At 56.7% G+C, this 22981-nt stretch overlaps 1 protein-coding gene across 4 annotated transcripts in view; it reads right to left on the reverse strand.

The window, feature by feature from the left end:
* The window catches only part of LOC116950763 (neogenin-like), a 106626-nt gene that overhangs the window by 11664 nt on the left and 71981 nt on the right, over positions 1–22981 (reverse strand). For 3 of the 4 annotated variants that reach the window (XM_032968806.2, XM_032968803.2, XM_032968807.2), the window contains exons 10-20: positions 18519–18673; positions 16448–16586; positions 15772–15821; positions 9013–9154; positions 7431–7541; positions 5297–5491; positions 4789–4884; positions 2593–2831; positions 1444–1582; positions 1198–1305; positions 447–641 (exon numbers count right to left, since the gene is read on the reverse strand). In XM_032968806.2, the coding sequence (XP_032824697.2) occupies positions 447–641; positions 1198–1305; positions 1444–1582; positions 2593–2831; positions 4789–4884; positions 5297–5491; positions 7431–7541; positions 9013–9154; positions 15772–15821; positions 16448–16586; positions 18519–18673 (1569 nt within the window). The remainder of the gene's footprint in view (positions 1–446; positions 642–1197; positions 1306–1443; positions 1583–2592; positions 2832–4788; positions 4885–5296; positions 5492–7430; positions 7542–9012; positions 9155–15771; positions 15822–16447; positions 16587–18518; positions 18674–22981) is intronic. The other variant, XM_032968805.2, reaches the window with a different exon arrangement.

Below are 22981 nucleotides of genomic sequence, written 5' to 3' on the forward strand. Positions count from 1 at the left end.
TCTCTCAAACCTTGCAAATGACGGCTCTGTCGTCATTTACAGATTCGGGACAGCGCAGAAACCCGCGCTGCTCACGCGGAATCAAAACACGGCAAATCCGCCAGGGAGATTCCCCTCCCTCTCCCGGGACCCCCAACCCCCCAAGCCCCCGCTTCAAAACGAGGAACGCGCACCGCCGCATCCCTCCGGCCAACGTCGAATCGTTGGCCATCGCCCGGTCGCGTCGACATCAACGCACCGGCGACCCCCCCCCCCCCCCCCCGGTGCGCATTGTCGGGGTCCACGGCAGACGCTGCGCTCGTAGCCGCCCTCCCGTCACCCCAGATGTGACCCTTGGGCCCCCAGCCCGGCTGCATTAAAGCAGCGGGGCGCCGAGAAGAAGCTTGGAGGCCAGTAGGAGTCACGACGTGCGTGCGATAGAGAAGAGCACGGCGGCCGCTGCTGACCTCGCGGCGTGCGGAAGGTGACCGGCTCGCTCATGGGGCCCATGCCCTTGGAGTTGCGCGCCTGGATCTTGAAGAAGTAGAGCGTGTCGAGCGTGAGCTCCTGCACCTGGTGCGAGAGGCGGTCGCCCACCACGGGCTCGATCACCCAGTCGTGCAGCTCCGCGGACTTGTCAGTCGTGTAGTAGATGATGTAGCCTGCAACGCGTGGGGAGGGGGGATGGACACGGTCAGCGGTAGACTCCGCCCACCCCCCCCCCCCCCCCGGGGTCCCCAACAACGGTGGCCCCCACGTGACCGTGGACGTTGCCTTCGTCCGGGCACGCGGAGCCATAGCCGGACGCTCCCCACCACAAACCGGTGGGGGGAGGTGGAGAGGTTCAAATCCCTTCAGATTCGGGTGCCAATGAGCAGCAAGTCAGCAGTTTGTATCATATCCCCATTGCACACATGTAACGGTATTATATAATATAGCCCCGTCACACCACGCTCGCCAGGGCCAGCGCGTCGCTGTCCCAATTCACAGCGTCCGCTCGTTAACACGGCGACCGTGCCGACCCATGAGGGTCGACGGGCCCGAGCCGAGCCCCGCACCGCGACTCCAATTTCCCTCCGTCCTGTGCCCTGGGACTCGCCGCCGCACGGGGACTCGGCAGAGGACTCGCCGAGAGAGCAGCGTCTCTCACCCGGGCCCGTCTCGCCCCGGGGGGGCGCTGTCGGAAGTTCCAGCCGTGCGGCGTGTTGCCGGGCTCACCTGTGATTTTGCCGTTGGCTTCAGACGGAGGCTGCCAGTTCACGATGACGATGCGCGGCTTCCCTTCCTTGCTGATGATGGTGAGATCCTTCGGTGCGGACGTGGGCACTGGCAGACAAACAAAAAGAAAGGACGGCTACATTTCGTATGGGAGGGGAGCGCGCTCGCCCCTCGCGGCCGCCCCTCCCCGGCCGCCCCCCCCGCCCCCGCCCCCTGGTTGCGACCGGATTCCTCGGTGCGACGTACCGGCCTCCAGGGTGGTGCTCTGCGCAGTCATGCTCCAGGTGCTGGACCTGCGTCCGCGCGTCACCATCACGGAGAACTCGTAGAGCGTGCTCGCCTTCAGCCCCGTCACCAGGTAGCTCAGCGTCGTCGAGTTTGCCATCTGCGGCGGCAGCACGCACACAAAGACAAAGATCCCCCGTGTAGCCTTCGCAGAATGTTGGGGCGAGTGCTGTTAGCGAGTAGCACCTATGAAGGCCGACACGGCACACGAGGGGGTGGGTGGCCGACACCACGCCCGGCCGCCTTTGTCTCCCCAGTGGCGATGTTTGCACATCGCACCAGGTACTCATTTGAGGCTGAGTCGATCTAGGGGAGGCCCAGGACCAGTTCAGATAACCGTTGTGTTGGCCATGAACGGGAATCGAGCTTGGGCTGCCATGTTTGTAGCGCAGTGCGCTAACTGCTACCCGACCGCTCCTCACGCGCACACACAAACAAACACACACGCGCATGCACACGCACACACACACAGGCCGTCATCACATTGTCAGAAATATTGACGCTTTCTATGTTCCCGGCAGGGGGGGAATTGCAGAGCGTGTGCGAGCGGACGGCGCGGCGCAGCGTGGGAGGGGACCGGAGGTGAAGGGGTGGCAGGGAGGGGACGATGGTGGGAGGCAGCCCGTTCGTAGCTCTTTTTCAAAAGCGACATGGCTATCACAAACGACAGCTCAACAGAGTGGCTTATCCATCATGTGGAAATGGACAGCGGCCAAATCCTCTAAACGCGTGACGTTGATTCTAAACGTGGAGGGAATAAACGGAGGACCCGGAGGAAAGTCCACGCGAGCAAGGGGAGAGAGACACCGCAAACTCCAAATATACAGCAGCAGCAGCAGGTGTCAGATTCGAGATTGAACCCACGACCTCCTGTAGATCAGGCGAGGTGCTTAACATTTCACCAGGAGGTGGAGCACAAACAGTCCAGCAACATAGCCGCCGAGAGGATTGCACGCGGGGAAAAAAAAAAAACACGTGAAGGAAAGAATACTTTCCTTCAGATTCGAACGTAATCACCGACTCTCGAGCCAACGCCTCTGCATTAACAGGACCACGAATGGGGAGGAAACCGAACCCGAACTCCGGGCGCAGGAGAGGTCACCCGCCCACCTTGTACTTGGCGTTGTTGGTGAAGTACGTCTTCCAGCGCGCGGTGTAGTAGCGCGCGTCCGGGATGCGCTGGTTCTTGGGGAGGGAGTTGTCGGCCCAGGTGATGCGGATCGTGTCGGGCCCCAGCACCAGCGCTTGGACGCCCACGGGGGGCAGCATGGGCGTGGGCGGCTCGGGGACTGCCGTGAAAGCGTCCGAGAAAAGGTCAAACGGGTCGGGCTCCGAGGGGTCCATCGAGTCTGAGCGGCGGAGAGCGGCGGGGGGCAGCGGGGCGGGGGGGGCGGGGGGGCGGGGGGGGCGGGCGCCGCACGGAACAGACGAGCGGGCGGAGAGGCGGGAACAGGACGGACGGAGGTGGGGCCAGAGGGAGGCCACGTGGCGGCGACCACGCGGGGTTCGTGCGGGGGGTGGGGGGAGGAGGAGGCCACGGAGTGACGCGGTGCGGACGAGGGGCGGACAGGGGAGACGCGCAGGGCGCAGCAGCGGGAATGCGAGCGGCCAACACGGGCGGCGGGCGGGCGCGTGCGTGCAGGTGTGTGCATGGTGTGTGCAGGGTGTGTGCAGGGTGTGTGCAGGGTGTGTGCAGGTGTGTGCAGGGTGTGTGCATGGTGTGTGCAGGTGTGTGCAGGGTGAGTGCAGGGTGTGTGCAGGGTGTGTGCATGGTGTGTGCAGGTGTGTGCAGGGTGTGTGCAGGGTGTGTGCAGGTGTGTGCAGGGTGTGTACAGGTGTGTGCAGGGAGTGTGCAGGGTGTGTACAGGTGTGTGAATGGTGTGTGCAGGGTGTGTGCAGGTGTGTGCAGGTGTGTGCAGGGTGTGTGCAGGTGTGTGCAGGGTTTGTACAGGTGTGTGCAGGGTGTGTGCAGGTGTGTGCAGGGTGTGTGCAGGTGTGTGCAGGTGTGTACAGGTGTGTGCAGGGTGTGTGCAGGGTGCGTGCAGGGTGTGTGCAGGGTGCGTGCAGGGTGCGTGCAGGGCGGTCACGGCAGGGGTTGAGAGGCGCGCAGTGCACGGAGGCAGCGCGACGCGGAGCGGGGCCGCCCCGTGGAGACGTGTACGTACGCCCGCGTGGGACAGATGGCGATTCAGATCGCACCATGATGGATGAAAACGTAAACAAAAAAACCCACGGACAAGGCGACAAGGCACAGCGAGGGGCGTAAAGATGGCAAACGAAAAAATGTTAACATGAAAAAAGAGAGAAGTCACAGTTAGTCACGTGTGCAGTTCAACAGTTCACAGCTTGGCGCAGCAGCGCGGGTTAGAACAGTTACAACAACATTCACAATCACACAACAATGCACAATCCGCCACACACGGAGGCGCAGAGATTAAGGTGTTATTAGCCTCCCCTTCCCTCCCGCTGCCACTCGTCATCACGACGATGGTCGTACTGCGAGGAGCCCCAAGTGCTTCAAGCAAGTCCCCTTTCTGAAAGGGGGGGGGGCGGTTTCGCCCCCCCAAATGTGACGGGTTCATGACCTGCGTTTCCCTCGCCGATATTTTGTACGTTCTTGAACAATACAAATTTAAGAAAAGTTGAAAACAAATATATTTTGAGCCAATTATTAATGACGACTGTTTATGAATGTGGAAGGAAACTGGAGCACCCGGAACATAAACCTACACGTGCGAGGCGGCGACAGACAGAAGCGACAGATGGAGATTAATCTACACTTTGCTGTGCGGCCTTCTAGGGTACCATGGAGTGAGTAGGTATTGCTGTGAGTGAGTGAATGAGTGAGTGTATCTGATTAGCACCGTTGGCTATGTATGGTGCAAAAGAAGTACAACATACATACATACACACACAAGTGAGTGTCACTGTATGTGAGTGTATCTGTGAGTGAGTGTACCTATGAGTGTACCTATGAGTGAGTATCTGTGAGTTAGTATACCTATGAGTGAGTGTATCTGTAAGTGAGTGTATCTGTAAATAAGTGTATCTGTGAGTGAGTATACCTATGAGTGAGTGTATCTGTAAGTGAGTGTATCTGTAAATAAGTGTATCTGTGAGTGAGTATACCTATGAGTGAGTGTATCTGTAAATGAGTATATCTGTGAGTGAGTAAATCTGTGAGTGAGTGTACCTATGAGTGAGTGTATCTGTAAATAAGTGTATCTGTGAGTGAGTGTACCTATGAGTGAGTGTATCTGTGAGTGAGTAAATCTGTGAGTATCTGCGAGGGGCGAGCGCGCGTACCCGTGATGGAGCGGGTGGTGGCGCTCTCGTAGAGAGGCACTCCCTGGCCCATGTTGTTGAAGGCCCTCAGGGAGATCACGTACTGGTGGTTGGGCTCTGTGACCGCATGGCCGGGCACACAAGGGGGGTGGGGGAGAGGTCAAGCGGAGTGGGGCCCACGCTGAGCCTGCACCTCGCCCTGCAAACTGAGCCACAGGTCACAGCGCTCCGACACGCGTTCCCGAACAAAAAATCCCGGCACGACGTCCGAAGTTTCCCTCCGGGCGCTGGGAGCTTATTCAGAAGCCTCATGGACAACGGCAAGCGACGCGCGGTACAACCCGAAAATCCATCGGAGAGCTGTTCTGATATCGCCGGTTGCAACAATATGGCGCCGCTGTGGCACGATGTTCTCGTTGTGCTGTAAGTTACAAGAGCGATTTATCGACATCTCTCTGCTATTGGTATCCGTTTCACCCTCAACAGGCCTACGCGTCGCAGCAAGAAGGGTGCGGAGCGTGCCCCGTACCGAGTCCCTCGATGGTGAAGTAGCGCTGCTTGGCATCCACGCGCACCGTGTCGGCGTAGGGGCTGCCCACGCCGTAGCCGATGAAGTAGCCGCGCACCATGATGTCACTGCCGGCCGGCGGGGTCCAGCTCACCACGATGTTCGTCGTGAGCGGGCGCACGTGCAGCGAGCTCGGCTGCTCAGGCACGCGCGACTCTGCCCCGGGGAGAGAGACGCCGGCTGGTGAGCGTGGGACGGCGCAGACGCGCGAGGAGGGGAGCGCGGAGACGCGGGAGTGCGAATACCCGCCTTGTCCAATGAAAGGGCAAATAGATTTTCTTACCTTCAATCCTTACCGAAATTACATTCCATGAGTGACCCTAAACATCCTTTGCGTTGCCCTCCACCACGTGATCAGTGCTGCCGTCTAGCGGTGGTGCACCAACATAGCCTCTCCGGCTTCTCCATGTGCTGTACGTGTAAACGTGGGGCTTCTTCCGCACCCTGACGTAGCCAACCGTGCTCATCGGGGGATTCTGTGATGAAGAGCCATTGCCCAAAACTTCACCGATCATATACTTTTGCTTTTAAGGTCACGGTGTGATTGGCGAATTTGTTTCCAATATATTATTTTTTTTTTACCGTCGAAGGTTTGTAGACATGTTACGGTCAAATCCCGACGGTTCATGGTTCCTCCCGTCAGCACCGGTGCTCCTCTCCCACCGAGTACGATGAAAATTCCCACGACAAGCATCCAACTATTGGCTTAATAATAACAACGTATCGGGCACGTTTTGCGCACGGCTATCGCGAAGGCGCAGTCTCTGCTGCAGTTTCACAGTCGGGGAGCGACGTTGCTCGCTCGGTGTAGTGACAAATGAAAGCAATGCGCCGGTCATTTTTCACCATTGAGATGTTTTTTTTTTTGCCAATTCCATTTAAGCTGCGCGTTTCTTTTCATTAAGTTATTTAGCAGCTATGGGAGTAAAATCGGAGAAATCCCGTGCGGAACAGGTGGGGAGAACTTGCCACACTTTGTGAAATTCTAAACGCACTCGGACCACCCAAACTCTCTGGGTTTCAGAGGACCAATGTTATTTGTGGTCCTAGAGGACCCTCTGCCAATCGTGGCCGCACCGTAACGGACGCCTTGCCGTGCGTGCTCAGCCACCGAGCGGGGGACAGCCAAACCGAACCCTGGCGGGTGGGGGGGGGGCAGGGGGCGGGGGTGGAAAGAGGGGGGGTTGCGCCGGACACACAACCGCGGCGGATCCGCTCACGGCTTCAAGGGCCGTGGAGACGGGGCCACGGTGACTCCCGTCGCGAGATCCTTCAGGAGGGATCGCTCGCTAGGAGCAGCGGCGGGCAGCAGCGATGACTCAAACGCCCGCGCTCACACAATGACCCGGCGCGGGAATTCACGAGGAGCAGCTGTGTAAATTTAGTGCAGCGATGAGGTTACAGTCTGGACGCTCGGCCCGTGCGCAGTGCCAGTAAGCCTCGATAGCATTTGCAAGGATCAGCAAATCCTCTTGGACTTTGCGGTGTATATTCTGAGATGTGACACGATGAGTCGTGGAGATCAAAAATAAAATATAACAAAGAGGTTTTCTTCGGTCGGATTGGTGTTTTCTCAGCCACACGTGTGTTCATTGCGTACCCTACCCAAGACACGGAGATAAAACATATTGAAGGCATGGAAATAAGAATAAGCAGAGGGGTGCTGTTCACACGCACGACTCCCATCATGCCTTGCATGCATATCACGTGACCAACACATTACATGCACAATGCTCTCAGCCTTGTCTAGGCCACTCACTCAAAGTAGCTGAACAAGTGCCCATATTATTGTTGAGACCACTAATTTCAAACAATAATTGAGAAGTGGTCATCCCTCATTGTCGAGTTGCTGGACTAAACAAAAACACGACAATACGTGAACGTCGCGCGTGCAACGTGGCGGTCACGTGAATGCAAAGCATCATGGGAGTCGTGCCTTCCTGCAGTTTACAAGCAGTTTAACACGTAGGCTTTCGCCAAAACACCTTTACGACGGATAAGTCTATGTGTTTCTGGCTTTCTCACTCACGGAACACGCGTGAGATTGCAATAGCGAGGAGACGTGCGCGGGGAGGGCAGCAGCTTCGGGTCTCACCGTCCAAGTCCTCCTCGAAGGTCTCGCTGGAGACCCAGTCGGAGGAGGGCCCCGTCCCGTTCACCGTAAGCGCCGACACCTTGAAGCTGTACTCGGTGCCCCGCTCCAGGCCTGGCGAGCAAGGCGGCCGTCGCGACAAGAGCAGCAGCAGCAGCACGTGCAGCGACAGGCAGGCGATTAAACACTGGCGCTGGTCTCATTCGTGGTGCGCTTCGGGTTGGTCAGCAGCGACTCGTGGTGGCGAGATGTCAACTACCTCGCATGGTATAGAGGAGGTCGTGGGTTCAATCCCAACCCTGATGCCTACTGTATATTTGGAGTTTGCGTGTCTCTCTCCCCGTCGTCGCAGGGATTTTTCTCCAGGTTCTGCGGTTTTTTCCCTCCACGCGCGTTTAGAGTATGTGGCCGCTATACATTCCCACGTGATAAGCCACTTCTCGTTGGGCTATCATTTGTGGCCAGGTCGCTTCTGAAAAAGAGCTACATAGCTCAGTGGGCCTTCCCTGGTAAAATAAAAAAAATAGTTTAGTTTAGACTCTGGGGTGCCTCCTGTCAAGTGACAGGAGGCACCCCGTTCGTAGCGATCGGAGCACGTCCGCCAACACTACACGGCACCGCGCCGCGTTGGCAAACGGCTCTGGAAAATGTATTAGTTCTCAAGCTGCTTCAATTGGCATTTGTCCACTCCTTTATGCCGCCTCTCAATGGTTTTTGTTGCATGACGAGCTAACAGAAATCGGTCTTCCTCAAGAGCTGGAGGGTGGCAAACACCGCCAAAAAAAATAACGTTTTTTTTTATGTGTGTGCAGTCTGGATTCTGTAATGATGCTTTTGCTTCGCAATGTGGCTTTACCACATGTGTCTGGCCAGAGTCAAACTCGGCATCTATTGACGACATTGCTTTATAACGTCAGGATACCGAGAGGCATTGCTTTAACAGGGCAGGCTTCACAGCGCGGGTGAGCTAATCATTCCGCCAATGCTCCCCGCACCCCGCCATGCTGCATGCAGCAGTAATGGGAGCTGGCTGACAAGCGTTGTGTTCCGAGGGCCTGAAATTCTCAAGGGCAGCATCTTTTTATAAACACGAGAGAACACTGAGTGGGCATATCCTCGCACAACGTGAAGGGCCTTGTGCTTGCTCAGTCGTGCGAGCGTGCGCGCGTTTCGCTGGAGCGTATATATGTTGCACGTGCGCAGGCGCAAATGCTTGCGCGCGTGAAACACGGCGTATGCGGCGGCGTGGGCTGACCAAAACCACCGTGCCACTAACCCGACGACCCCAATTCGATTCCCGCTCACGGCCCAACATCGAGTGGGGAATATCCGAAGCGATCTCCGGTTCGTCCGTAGGTCGGGCGAGCCTTAAATGAGCACTTGCTGCCGGAGTGTAAACTTCACCGCCACTGAGGAGGAGACCAAAGGAGGCCGGGCGTGGTGCCGCGCCGGCTTTCACCGGTGCTCGCTAACAGCGCTCGCCCCGAACAGCCTGCCGAGGCTACAGGGTGCGTTAAGGGTCTCTCTGCAGGCACACGCACGCACGCGCGCACGAACGCGCACGCGTGCACGCCGAGCGTCTCACCGGCGAGCTGGTGCCACAGCTGGCTGCTCTCCGTGACCTCCGCCTCGCTGCGCCGCCCGGTCTTGCGGTGCCGGATGCGGTATCCGACGATGACGCCGTTGTGCGCGCCGGGGGGCGGGGGCTGCCACCGCACCAGGATGGCCTGCGGCACACGGACGGCGGTGAGGCCCCCGTCGGGTAAAACCTATTCTTATTTTTCATACGCCTCGACTTGTTTTTGAGGCACGTTTCACACACGCAGGCCTCCGTTTTCTCACAGCTTCGCCAACTCTTAAAGACGAAACGATAGCGCTTCATGCGCGAACGACTTAACATTACTTTCGTTAAATTAAAAAAAACTCACTCAGCAATAATTGTTAGTTTCATGAAAAAAATTAGGATTTCATCATCATTGTTTCTTCAAGCACCAAGGCTTCCGTTTGGAGAGATGGCGACTTATCGCAGGCTAACGCATTTCAATCGCCGTCACCTAAATTTATTGCTTCACGGCGGTCACCGAATTGCCAGACGCAAAACGAGTCCGGATTAAATCGCGACTCGACTATCAGCCTGGGAAAGCTGCAATCATAACAACAACCCTCCGCCGCGTTCCCGCAACCTCTTGCGCGGGGCTCAAGTAGCCGCGCCGATTCATCACCAGAGCCAGCGGCGTCGTTTCACGGCGGCCCCGGCGGCCGCGCACGCACACGCGGGGGCGAGGGCCTCGCCGTGACCTCCTCCATCTCGCTGCGCCACTTTGGTCCCATCGTGCGTTTCCGCGACGCCGACTCTCAACGCTGCTGCTCCATACTGCGAGGGCCTTTTCCTTCTCAAAGTGTCCTGCGACTGAAATTTTCTCAGTTTCGTGCTCAACGACTGTCCAACAGTGGCTAGACCATCGCTCTCATGATATGGCCCGGTCTGTGACCCTGGAGAGTTCTTCCAAAGTATGCAGGGCTTTTCTCCGGATAATTAAATGTTTTCGTGAGTGAGGTCCAAAAATCGTTAATGGTCTTAAGCCAAACGTCCCGATGCAGGGGTCTCCTATAAGAGTCCCGAGACTCACTGCGGGTATCCTGGGCGAGTGGCTGCCGTTATTATTATCATTGTTAATGAAGACGCAAAACGAAGCTGCGGGGCAAATCTGAGAACGCCGTGGGTTTCGCTCTGGAATATTTACTGCACGGGCAATTCGCCAATTGGCCCGACGTGTTCGCAAGTCGGTCAAATACCACCCTCGAGAAACTTGCACTTGATGAGAAAACTCTCCTGCCTACCCCGTCGGTCGCGAGGCACGCGTGCAACCACGAGGGCAGTGGCCGTGCGCGGGCGGTGCAACTGCACCGACGGAGCCCACGGGCCACGGGGGGGCTACGAAGCGGGGGGGGAGAGAGGGGGGGGGGCGATTCCTCCCGAAGCGTGCATGCCGGCGATGCAAAATCAACAGTGCTCACCGTTCCGTGAAGCTCATACACAATAAACAAACGAGAGGCGGCTGATGAAAGGAGAGCGGTCGGAGCCGCTACCACCAATTACACTCGATCCGCGATTCGAGTCGTTTGCGCCCTGGAATCTGCGCCGCGTACTTAGTTAGCCCCCCCCCCCCACCCCCGCCCCTCCCAACCGGGCCTCGAAAAAAATAAAACTCCCTCGGTCTCGGACGAGCTCCAACCTCGTCGTGAGCGAAGGCGATCAACGCCGCCGCCGTCATCGCCGCCGGCGCGATGGCGTGCGCACAAAGGACAACGGCGGGGACCGTCCCCCTCGCCTGCCACGCTCCACGAAAATCCGTTGGGTAAAACGTCGCGAGGGGAGCGCCACGTCGCTGCGGGCGCGCGGGGGCACGTGGCACCGTCATCCTCAAAACGCCCAGGAAACCCGAACCTCCGCTGGCTGGATTCGCTTCCCCCGCAGTTGGAACTCGCACGTGGCCCGATGACTTAATAATGCGATTATTAAGCTGCATTTCTTAAGTGGCCTCACTGCAGGCAGAGCGGGGGGTGGGGGGGAGCGATGGAATACGGAGCTGTAACAGGAGAACCTCCGCGCTATTATTATTATTATTACTACTCCAGTGGCTCCGATCACGACGAGGGCGGCGAGGTATTTCCAGGCCGTGTTTCTGCGCAGCAGGTCGATGCCGTCCGTAGAATTTTCTTAACCCCGACTGCTTTGAACTGCCCGAATGTCAATCTCCAGAAATTAATTACTTTCTATTGGCTTAATGTACAATGGGCCCGATTTAGCCCAAGTTCATAAAATATTAAAGTGCTGTTCAAAGCAGCTGTGCGGTTACAGGGTCTTCTTCCTCTTCCTCCCGAGATCGCGAAGGTCACGGGGTGGGGGGGGAGGGGGCGATCGACCGCCGAGCGCCCAGGCAGAGAGAAGGGTGCCTCTGGGCGCGGGGTGCGAGCGTCTGTCCCTCTCTCGCCGGTGTCGCAGGAGGACGTGGTGCCATGCACCCTTCACGTCGCTCGTCATATTTAAGCCCCACGATCGCCGCGCGTGGCAGAGTGTTAAGTGCCTCGGTGGATCTGACAGGCGTCGTCGTCTCTCCTGGAGCGCAAGTGAGCGGAGTGGACGCGGAGGGCGATGGGTTCCTGCCGAACGCTTTCCCACTGCCAGGTTCCACCGTCCTATCGACACTGGGGCCCCTGCTGGGCCATTGGGCCGCTGGTCAGAGTTACCACCTCCTCAGAGGGCGCTGCCCCACACCCGTCCCTCACACCTCCTCCGACACGAGGCGGCCGCTGAGAACCCGAGACGCCTGCATTATTGATGCACGCTGCCTCAGCAGTTCCGCTCTGATTGCCCGAAAAACACTTTGCGATTCATTTGTTGAACGCTTATCATCACGAGCGCATTCCTAGCTGCACTTTACCTACAATTGACCACGGCGACTAGGTACGATCCCATCAAGAATCCAAGTGGAAATAAACTCGGAATCCAATTGATGCCGTAGACAACACGAGGCTGATAATGACGCGGTCCACGCGGCTCAAGCGGTAACGGCTACAAGGTTAATAACGGAGCGAGGAACGTGAACGTCTCTCGCGCTCGCCAGCGGAGTTGTGCGCTGAATGAAGCCCGACGGGGCCACCCTACCGGGCTGAAGCTCAAGGCCCTGGGGGGGGGGGAGGGGGTGGCAGGAGGTGGGGGTAGGGGAGGAGGCCTTGGATGCTGCCTCTGCAGAGCTCGAGGCTTTGGCCTGTGACAGCAGCGATATTAAATATTTAGCTTACCCCTCCGAGAAAAATAAGAGGAGGTGAAATGTCACCTTTCAGATTAAATGACGACTTATTTTCCGCTTGGTAAAGCGCCGTCTCCCATCGTTCGTTTGATACGCGGCCTGCCACTCCTTGCCGGGCCCGGGGGACCTTTGGGAACGGTGACCTGGCCGGGCGGGAGGCCGCTTGCGCCCGCTTGTTCACCGAGGCTCGTTGGTTCGGGCCCAAATCCGACCCCGGTTAATGCCGCGCGGGTGTATTGATCGTAAAAAAAAACTACGCGACAGTCTACTTCACGGTGAAAATTGAAGATCGCGTGAGGTCATTAGGAAGGAGAGGGGAGGCCGCCGCGCTTGCCGCCGTTATGATCGAAATGACTTCGTCGGACGGCGCGTCCACGCTCGGCGGCGGTCGCACCCCGTGCAGCGCACGGAAACACGAGCGCAGGCCGGAAATCAAAACGGATTCAACCACTTGCAAAGCACACCTTTGCAGGTACAAAAGCTCGTGGCCTTACCCAGACCACCAACTCAAAAGAACTCACGTGTTGGGACGGCCACATTTTCTGAATTCTCAAAACGACAAAAATGGCCACCGAGCCGCCGGTCTGGGTAAAGGCCGAGAGCCTTTGAACGTGCAATGCCACAACATCTCTGGGTATTGTTCCACCTCGTTGACGATCCCAAAATGAGGACGAAACGGTTCATTGCCACGTCCCGCATGCGGTCATCATCACGGCCACAATGAAGCATCAGGCAGGCAACGGTTGGCGTCGTTGCGTTTGGCGAGTTGTCCTCAGCGGCTATCACGCTCGCGACGGCGGCGCGGCTCTCGCTGCCACGGCGAGCGAGGCTCCGGGAGCCGCGATTTCTAACGGCTCGCCGAGCCCGAATGTTAACGAGGGCGGCTCGTGATGCACGAGGAGCACGGAAACGTTTGTGATTAATAATGCAGCCGCGGCTGGACAGCGACTCCCCACCCAGACCTCTCCCCCACTCCCCCCCACCCCCGTCATATTGATTTCTTGCCAGGGCCCGCATACGCGACGCGTACGTGCCGCCTCGGGATGATTAAATAGAAAAAGTCCCACCACCGATGAACAATAATAAAGTGCAGGGAAAAACGCCTATTGTGTGCGGCTCTTCGGTATTTGGAGTAATTAGCAAGGAATGGCAGAATATGACTGGCAGGAATGGATTTGCCCTTTGCCCTCCGACCCCAATCTCCAGGGCATCGAAATTCCATCTAAATCAAGGCTGCCTGTTTCCTGTCAGGGCTGCCGACAAGAATCGCATCTCGCGTGAATAAAGTTCATTTCTTCCAGCGACACCCCAAGAGACGCGTGGGGCATGCGGTGTCAATCAATGTGCACGTGAGAGAGAGCGAGGAGAATGCAAGGGGAGAGAGCGTGGGGAGAGAGCAAGGGGGTAGAGCGAGGGGGAGAGAGCGAGGGGAGAGCGAGGGGGAGAGAGTGAGGGGAGAGAGCGAGGGGGTAGAGCGAGGGGAGAGAGCGAGGGGAGAGAGCGAGGGGGGAGAGAGCGTGGGGAGAGAGGGTGGGGAGAGTGAGGGGGGAGAGCGTGGGGAGAGAGCGAGGGGGAGAGAGCGTGGGGAGAGCGAGGGGAGAGAGCGTGGGGAGAGAGCGAGGGGGAGAGAGCGAGGGGAGAGCGAGGGGAGAGCGAGGGGGGAGAGAGCGAGCGGAGAGAGTGTGGGGAGAGCGAGGGGGAGAGCGAGGGGGAGAGAGCGAGGGGGAGAGAGCGAGGGGAGAGAGCGAGGGAGAGAGAGCGAGGGGGGAGAGCGAGGGGGAGAGAGCGTGGGGAGAGAGCGAGGGGAGAGCGAGGGGGGGAGAGAGCGAGGGGGAGAGAGCGTGGGGAGAGCGAGGGTGGAGAGAGCGTGGGGAGAGCGAGGGGAGAGAGCGTGGGGAGAGCGAGGGGGAGAGCGAGGGGAGAGCGAGGAGAGAGCGAGGGGAGAGAACGAGGGGAGTGAGCGTGGGGAGAGCGAGCGAGGGGGGAGAGAGCGAGGGGGAGAGAGCATGGGGAGAGCGAGGGTGGAGAGCGAGAGAAAATAACCCTAAAACGCCACTTTCCTGACAACAGTTCGATACAAAAGTCACTTCACTACAATCCCTCGCTTTACAGAGATATCCACAAACACTCCCTGGATATTCACAAGACCTTTGTTCAACCAATCCAGGTGAGAGCCCACCGAGACAGCAGCTGTGCAGCAGCTCTAGGCCGCGAAACCCGAACACGACCACCACCGATTGAGAGCAGAGGTTTGGTGCAGTCTGGCCGCCGTTCATCTGCAAGCACCCTTAGGGGCAAGCGGAGAGGTGCGCATCCTTCTCAAAACGATGACGGCAGATGCCACCAAGCGTGACACGTTTCCGGCATTTAATGAGAAACAAATGGCATGTCCCCCCCAGCCACCTGTGCTGTCGACTCCCTGCCTCTGCTCAGGTCCAGGCTCGAGACTTTCCTCTCCCCCCCCCCCTCACCGCTTTCCCATCCCGACGACGTACGTACACGTACCGAAGTAAAAGGCCACGCGCGAGGGCGAGCGGCGCAGTTTGGCGCCAGCTATCGCAGAGTGCGGCCGTGTCGCTACGGTTCTCTGCGACGAGCGACGTCTTTAAAAACAAAAAAAAGAGACGGTGCGGCTTTGCGCGTTCCCACATTCGGCTTCTCGGAACGGAGAAAGGGGAGCGAAGGTTCACGGCTTCCAACCCCTCTCAAAACTCGTTCTCCGCCACGTTTGGCCGACCACGGCGGGCCCGGCGAGTCCGCGTGAGCGCCGGCCGGTGGCGTCGCGCCCGAGGGGCCGCGCTCTCCCACGATGCCGCAAGCGGCCGCGGGCGTCGCTCCGGGCACGGAGCCCAGGGCGGCAGGGCGATGATTCGATGCAGCGACCGGACGGCGTATGTTTCAAGTTTATTTTCCTACGCCTCGGTGTTCCCGGAGGTTTTGTATTTTTTTCCACTTTCCATTACGAGGTATCATTATTCCTTTCTTTAAAAGGCGGTTTTCAGTGTTACGTAGGAAAGCATAAATCAGAAACCGCCGATAATTGTAGGTTACCGAAACGTTACGCTGTGGTTTTTGCCGGCGAGCAAGGCTTACCGCGGGACCGAACGGAAATGAAACGCAGAGGATGCGGAGTGTCTCAAAAGTCTGCACGGTTTATGAGTTGCAGGTTTTCGTGCAGCACGCACGGAGAAAGTTACTACGCTTGCTGTCGCTCAGACGCATAACCCCGGCCCCAAGCCGAGCCCAGCATGAGCCAAGTCTGGCGACAGTGAGTGGTGGGAGTGGGGTAGTTGGGGAGTGGTGGAGTGGAGTAGTTGGGGAGCGGTGGAGTGGGGTAGTTGGGGAGCGGTGGAGTGGAGTAGTTGGGGAGCGGTGGAGTGGGGTAGTTGGGGAGCGGTGGAGTGGGGTAGTTGGGGAGTGGTGGAGTGGGGTAGTTGGGGAGCGGTGGAGTGGGGTAGTTGGGGAGCGGTGGAGTGGGGTAGTTGGGGAGCGGTGGAGTGTGGGAGTTGGGGGGTGTGACCCAAGCTTACCTTAGAGTTGAGCACTTCCACCGTCACGTTCTGGGGGGGTGCGCTCGGCACTGCAAACAAACACGATCGTTAGAGGCAGCCGAGGAGGGGGTGATCAAAACCCTGACCCCACCACCATCGGGGCTGCGGAAGGAAGAGCCTCTACCGAGCAGTGCAGGGGGAGCGGGGGACAGCAGCTGATGGCTCGCGTGATCCTGGCCTCCATCTCTCCCTGTGTCGCTCGGTGTAAAAATAAGAAGCTCGCTGCTGAAGTGTGATGATCAACATCGGAACCAAGGGGAGAGAAGCAGCTGGGTGCGTGACTACCCATGCCACCCTCCGTGAGCCTCGCCCGCCGGCCTTGACGGCCGCTCGCTACCAACGACTGTCCCAAGAGTTTACGGGGATAGACGTGGGACCCCCTCTCCTTGCGAGCGAGCGAATGGAGCTTAGCACCGGACTGGCTCCACATCAGACTGCGCGTGTGCGTACGTGCGTGCGTGTCCTTGCGTGCGTGTCCTTGCGTGCGTACGTCTGCGCTCGTGTGCTCGTACCGGCGTGGTGCTGGCCATCCAACCTCGTGTCCTATGCCGGCCTTCATAGGTGCGCGCTAACAGCACTTACCCCAACAGTCTGTTAAAGGCTACACGAGGGGACCTTTGTCTTTGTTCCTGTGCGTGCGTGCTCGCGTACGTACCATCCGACAGCGTGCGCGCCATCACGTCCTCGGACGAGAGGCCCGGGCCGTGCCGGTTGAAGGCCACGACGCGGAAGCTGTACTCGGTGAACCTCTTGAGGCCGTGGGCGACGAACGAGAGGCCCTCCACGTCCACTTCCTGGGGCGGGGGCGCGCGCGCGCGGGGGGCACGGAGGGCGATCGTTTAGCGCAGACCCAGTCGGCGACGTTTTAAGATGAAGACAAACACACTGTCATTTACGGCTCTTTGTCCATGGACGAAAGACCGCCTCGCACGCAATCTCACGCTTGCTTGACCGCGTTTCACCACCACGTCGATTGGCGCGATATTTTTTACTTTAGCAGGGTAAGGGCCCACTGAGCTATATATATATGTGTTGCTCTTTTTTCAGAAGCGATCTTGCCACAAATGATGGCTCAACGAAGCAGATTATCATCGCGTGGAAATTTATAGCAAGCCAAATATGCTCCAAACGCAGGTTTCTAAATGTGGAGTGGAAGAGCCGGAGGACCCCGGATAAAAATCCAAGCGACCACGGGAAGAATGTGCAAATTAAAAATATAAAGGCGTCGGGGTCGGGATCTAACCCATGACCTCCTGCATAACAGGCCTTCCTCAAGGTGCACCTAACCTGGCACAGGAGCTGTGGTGACGTCGCCGCCACCTGGTGGCGTACGCCCCTTGTTGTTGTGGACGTGCGTGTGTGTGTGTGTGCCATCCCCTTTGCCTGCAAAGATACTTAATTAACGATCCATTATCGTCCACGGGAGAGGAGCGGTGGGGGGTGAATGGAAACGGCCACTCATCAATCGTAATTCACACTTAACAAATTACTATTTTCAATTTCAAAACTTGTTACGTTCAGATTACTGTCCACTTTATTATCCTCCTATTGATGGGGTCTCCCCCGTATTCTTCATGCTCAATAGTCAGGCCCATCAGGGTAACTCACTTATCCATTAGCCTGACGGGAGGAAAACATCCATCAATATCCCGTAAATCAATTTACTCCGTACCTTGTTTTTACCAATTATTATGAAATCATATTATGGAAGGATATCTAATCACAGAAGGCCACGTTTGTACATCAAATTTTAATGATATTAATAAAGACAATTTTGACATAATGAAGCTGCGTATACACTAGAAAATAACAACATTAATTTTGTGGAAATCCACAAACACGGCTTAAGAGCGGTTACGTTTTTGTGCCGAGTTTAAATGCAGGGGGTGTGGTAAGGGATAGTGTTTAAAAACAGGAGCGTGAAACCAAATATAAGACGTTTACCGGAGATGCCCGGCAGACTGAAACACCGACGGTCAAAAACCAACCGGAGAGAGCTTTTAGAAACATAACAAAGGTAGCCTGAGGCCGTGAGCAGTGCGTTTAGCTCACGGCAAGTGGAGACCACTTTGCTCACGAAGGCATCTCAACTGCTGGCGCCGCGTCTACACCGCACGTGCCACGAGGACCAGCCAGCACGCGCCGGGGGTGCCACTATCCCCCCCTGCCCAGACTCCGCGGTCGGGCGAGAGCGCGTGTGGCACAGGAATTCTCTACGAGCGTTCAACTTGCAAACCTGCCTAGACCAGAGGACACCCGCAGGTCGGCAACAAAGCGAGCGATCTAGACGGGCTCAGTGTGGCACGAAAACCCTTTCCCGTTCTGAGACTTCTGCAAGTTGCGGGGTGGGTGTCCCGTTCACCGCTGAATACCGCGCAAGCGGTTCAGCATTCATTTTATTTAGAGAGGCGTAGCGCCGCTGTTTTTAAAGACATTGTATTCACCGCAGAGAACCGTAGCGACACGACCACACTCTATGATAGCAGGTGCCAAACTGTGCCACACGTCCTCCCGCATGGCCTTGTGGGAGCCTCAGTACGTCTTCCGACCTGAAGACGAACCGACAAAGTTATTTTACTTCAGTTTTTCTTCCGATTCCGTTCCGTTGACCGTATACGCGTACACGGTGAACGGAAACAGACGATCGCCGTGCGGAGCAGAGCGCCGCGGTGCGCCCGCTTTCGGCCGCCGAGGCTGCGGCATGACGGTGAGGTCGCGACCCCGACCTGCTCGCCGGTGGGGCCCTTGCCACGCTCCACGTAGAGGAGGCGGTAGTTGACGATCGGCCCGTTGCCCGAGAGCGGCGGCTGCCAGAACACGGACACCGACGTGGGGGACAGCGCCGTCGCCTGCAGGCCCACGGGGGGGCCCGGCACTTGCACTGAGAACCAAGGAGGCGGGGGGGGGGGCACACCGTGAGATCTCCGCACCGCGTCTGACAATCGCAACCGTGCAAGGCTCTCAGCCGTCGCGACTCTACCACTAACAACCATCATAACACTCGCAACTACTCCTCGAGATGTCAATCAGTCCGTCCACGTTACTTCACGCCCACCGCATCGTTCCACCCAGCAGTAAAACACGGGGTACGCGCCACGGTTAGACATGTGGGCAGGTCACGTGCGACGGGGTACAGTGTGCGCGTTCACACCTCCTCCTACACATCTGGTCCGTGCAGACGAGCAGGAGAAGTGCCCGCGAGAGGCGTTCACCACGACTCCCTCGAGTGGAGGCCCTTCGGCCGGCAGCGGTGGGGCCGAGCGAGCAATTACCGGGGCCGCCGCCTTTGCCCCCCGTTCACCTTTACGACGACGCCGACGTAGCGGGCCCTCCGAGGGCCCCAGGTTTCACCCGACCCCACACCCGGGCACGCCGCTGCGGCCAAACGGCGGCAGGCGCCCGACGCAGGCCGTGCTTCACTTTCTCGACAGGGATTTACTTTCCGCGAATTTTCCAACTTCGCGCAGCCGAGGCAGAACGAGTTGGCTGCAGACTGGGCAGTTGCGACTCGTGTTTGGGAAACACGGTCCCATAAATAACAAATAAACGGTGCCCCTCACAGAAGGCTCTCCATTATAACCTTGTTGATCTCGTACAGAAGCATAAACCATCACGCGAACGTCTCGCAGCAGCGGCCCTTTGGCTAGCCATCGAACAAATACGATTGATTGCATCGTGCGCTTTCAAATCCGAACGTCTGGAATGCTCTTCCTTCTGATATTAGGAAGCCACTGGGGTTATGCACTTTCAAATCTAGATGGAAAACTAATTTTTTTAGAACTGCTTTTATTGTTTAGTTTGTGGTCCTTTCACCACGCCTCCGATTAGCACGGTTGGCTACGTAGAGTGCGAAAGAAGTTCAACGTACGTACGCGCATTAAACCTTACCACAGCACTACTCCCCGAACAGGGCAGCCATGCAACCCCCATGCTGTGCTGTGGTAGACGGGCACACATCCTGACAGCGGTTATTGGCTCCATAAATACTCCCCCGCGCCTAACGACGAGTCGGCAGCGAGCCCGCTGAGGACTCGATCCCTCCGGGCAGTGGAAAACCCCGCGGTCACCTTTCGCGATTTAGTTTGCAGGTATGTCCCATTTAGGATTTGGGTTTTCGACGCCGGGGTACGTAATTGGCGCCTACTCTGTTCGTGAATTGATGTCGCAGGGTCTGTTCATTTTGCGATTTAAAGCAGACGACACGTTTGTTGCCAATTATGTACGAACTTTAACCCGGTTCTCTCCTCGACTTAACCGCAAATTAATTTGCAACAAAATAATTACAACATAACAGACCGTACCGGAAAGGGTCTGTGACATCACCAAAATAAAATAATTACAAAGAATAAAATAATAAAATAACACAATAAAATTCTCATGACGTTTCGGCCACAACGCAAGCGGCCGTCTTCAGGTGAAAGGTACAGAACTGTCGGGACGACAGAGCTTCAATGGACATTGATGGACATTGAAGCTCTGTCGTCCCGACAGTTCTGCACTTTTCACCTGAAGACGGCCGCTTGCGTTGTGGCCGAAACGTCGTGAGAATTTTATTGTGTTATTTTATTATTTTATTCTCATTCTACGTGACTTTACCGAAATAACCAAAGAAGATGAATCCTTGCAGTCACGAAAGCTTCAAATCGAAAAATTACGAAGAAATCTATTCATGGGCCTTCATGGACCAATGTTTCTTTTTGAAAATTTATCTCAGCAGCAAAACTCTGGGCTGGTCTCAACTTCTCATCGGCTGGTTTGCTGGTAAAAAGCGCTGCTGGATGGCTCAAACTACCCGTAGCGGTGAGGGCCAGAGGGTCTCGGCCCTGCTGCTGCCCCTTCATGCGGCACTTGGGGCAGAGTGTCGATCCACGTTGCTAATTATCAGACGAGGGTTCTGCCAGCTTAGCGCTGCACCTCATCAGTTCACTCAGATGCGCTTCTGTGGCCGTCTGGAACGCTCTTCCTTCCGATATTAGGAAGTCACTGGGAGCGATGCACTTTTAAATAATCATCTAGATTGACAAACTCATTGCTTTAGAATTGCTTTTTGTGCTTAGTTTATCGTCCTTCCTTAGCGTGGTTGGCTACGGCATGATGCACACATACATACAACTCCACATGCCTCGCTTAGAAATCGCTTTACGTGCCTTCGTAGCGTGCGAATGTATTGCAACGTGATATCATTTTAAACTCGGGCAAATGTCCCCTGGTTTCATAATGCATCAGCCGACGTTTTGAATATATTGCTCCACCGGCAGTTGCTCCTGAGGCCAAATTGGAACAGCATGCAGCCCAGGAGCATTGAAACAGATTCGGGTGACTCTCGCCCACTTTTAAATGGAAGGCAAATGCGGGAGAACATGAAACATCACCCGGTCGGGCTTTAATCAAACCGCCTCAGCTGGCATCTGCGTTAGAATGAAGCGCGATTTGATGGACGCACCGTGGACGGTTAATGAAACTGACTTAACAGCCCGTAACACAATCATGGGCCACGCAACGCTGACCAATTCCCGGGAAGGGATCACCGCTAAGTACCGTCTCGGGGGGTTTTTAACGGAGCTTGCGTGGAAACACCACATTTGTATTAAATGTTCTCCCCTGTCACATTCACCGGTCGGTTGTTCGTCATTTCTTTGGTATAATTTTTTTTTCTTCACAACCCTCTGTCGTACTGGCACAAACGGCTCCGAGATTACGCAAAGGGCAACTGAGACACGTTTGACAGTCCACTACCCCCCCCGCCCCCCGCTGTGCATCAGCCAACAGGAAACACGATGTTCAGCAGATCGCGATCCCGCACACGGCGTCTCTTCAGTGCCGGCCCCATGGTCGCACGCACGCACGCCTGCACCGCCGTGACGCTCGCGCGAAAGGCAGCCGCCGGCTAACGTGGCCGGTGGTGTGTGCGGCCAGGGGCCCGCAGGGGGGGGCAGGGACGAGATGTTAACTACCTCGCCTGGTATGCAGGAAGTCGTGGGTTCGATCCCGACCCCGACGCCTGTTGTATATTTGGAGTTTGCAAGTTCTCTGGTATTTCCCTCCGCACTTAGAAACACGCGTTTAGAGTATACGGCTGCTATAAATTTCCATTTCATAAACCACTTCGTTCAGCTATCATTTATGATGGCCAAGTTGCTTCTGAAAAAGAGCTACATAGCTCAGTGGGCCTTACCTGGTCAAATTAAAATAGTAACTTTTTTTTTAAGTGACCCACTGGGCTGTGTGGACACATTAAGTGCACCGTTTATACTGGGAGACGTGCCAGGCGCTTAATGGGCTAAACAAGCACAGCTGTAAAATCTCCGCGCGACAGCCGCGCACAAACGCTACGTCGTTCCCGAGATTGCACCAAAGGACACGCGAGTGGGCGCGAGAAAGTTTTACACTCAGGAAAAGCAAAGTTTTCGCGGTAACTCATGACGCAACGCCGGTAACTTATGACGCAACGCCGGTAACTTATGATGCAACCTCGGTAACTCATGACGCAACGCCGCTAACTCATGACGCAACGCCGGTAACTCATGACACAACGCCGGTAACTCATGACGCAACCTCGGTAACTCATGACGCAACCTCGGTAACTCATGATGCAACGTCGGTAACTTATGACGCAACACCGGTAACTCATGACGCAACGCCGGTAACTCATGACGCAACGCCGGTAACTCATGACGCAACCTCGGTAACTCATGACGCAACCTCGGTAACTCATGACGCAACGCCGGTAACTCATGACGCAACCTCGGTAACTCATGACGCAACACCGGTAACTCATGACGCAACGCCGGTAACTCATGACGCAATACCGGTAACTCATGACGCAACGCCGGCGTGGCTGCCAATGGGTCGAACTTCATGGCGGCGAAGCGTCCGCCGTGCGCACACACGTCGCTTTGCGCCCGCAGTCGATGAAAAAGGTCTATAAATGTTGTGGCTTTGCTCTCCAACACAACGGTGTGCTGTACTGGTAACGAATTGGCACGTTCTGTTTACGTGACAAACCTTACTAGTTGGCCGTGTCGGGTGGTGGCGGGTTTAACGACACATTTATGTACTTACGCGATCTATCCCCAAAAAAATCCTGCATTATGGAAGGAAGTATGACTTCTTCAAAGCGCGCCTGGGTCCCAGCGAGTAACACCCCACCCCCCTTGCCACGCGGGCCACTGCAGGGACTTCGCCCTCG

This window comes from Petromyzon marinus, chromosome 40, assembly GCF_048934315.1.
Source record: "Petromyzon marinus isolate PM22_M1 ecotype Great Lakes invasive population chromosome 40, UKy_Petmar_22M1.pri1.0, whole genome shotgun sequence".
NCBI lineage: Eukaryota > Metazoa > Chordata > Hyperoartia > Petromyzontiformes > Petromyzontidae > Petromyzon > Petromyzon marinus.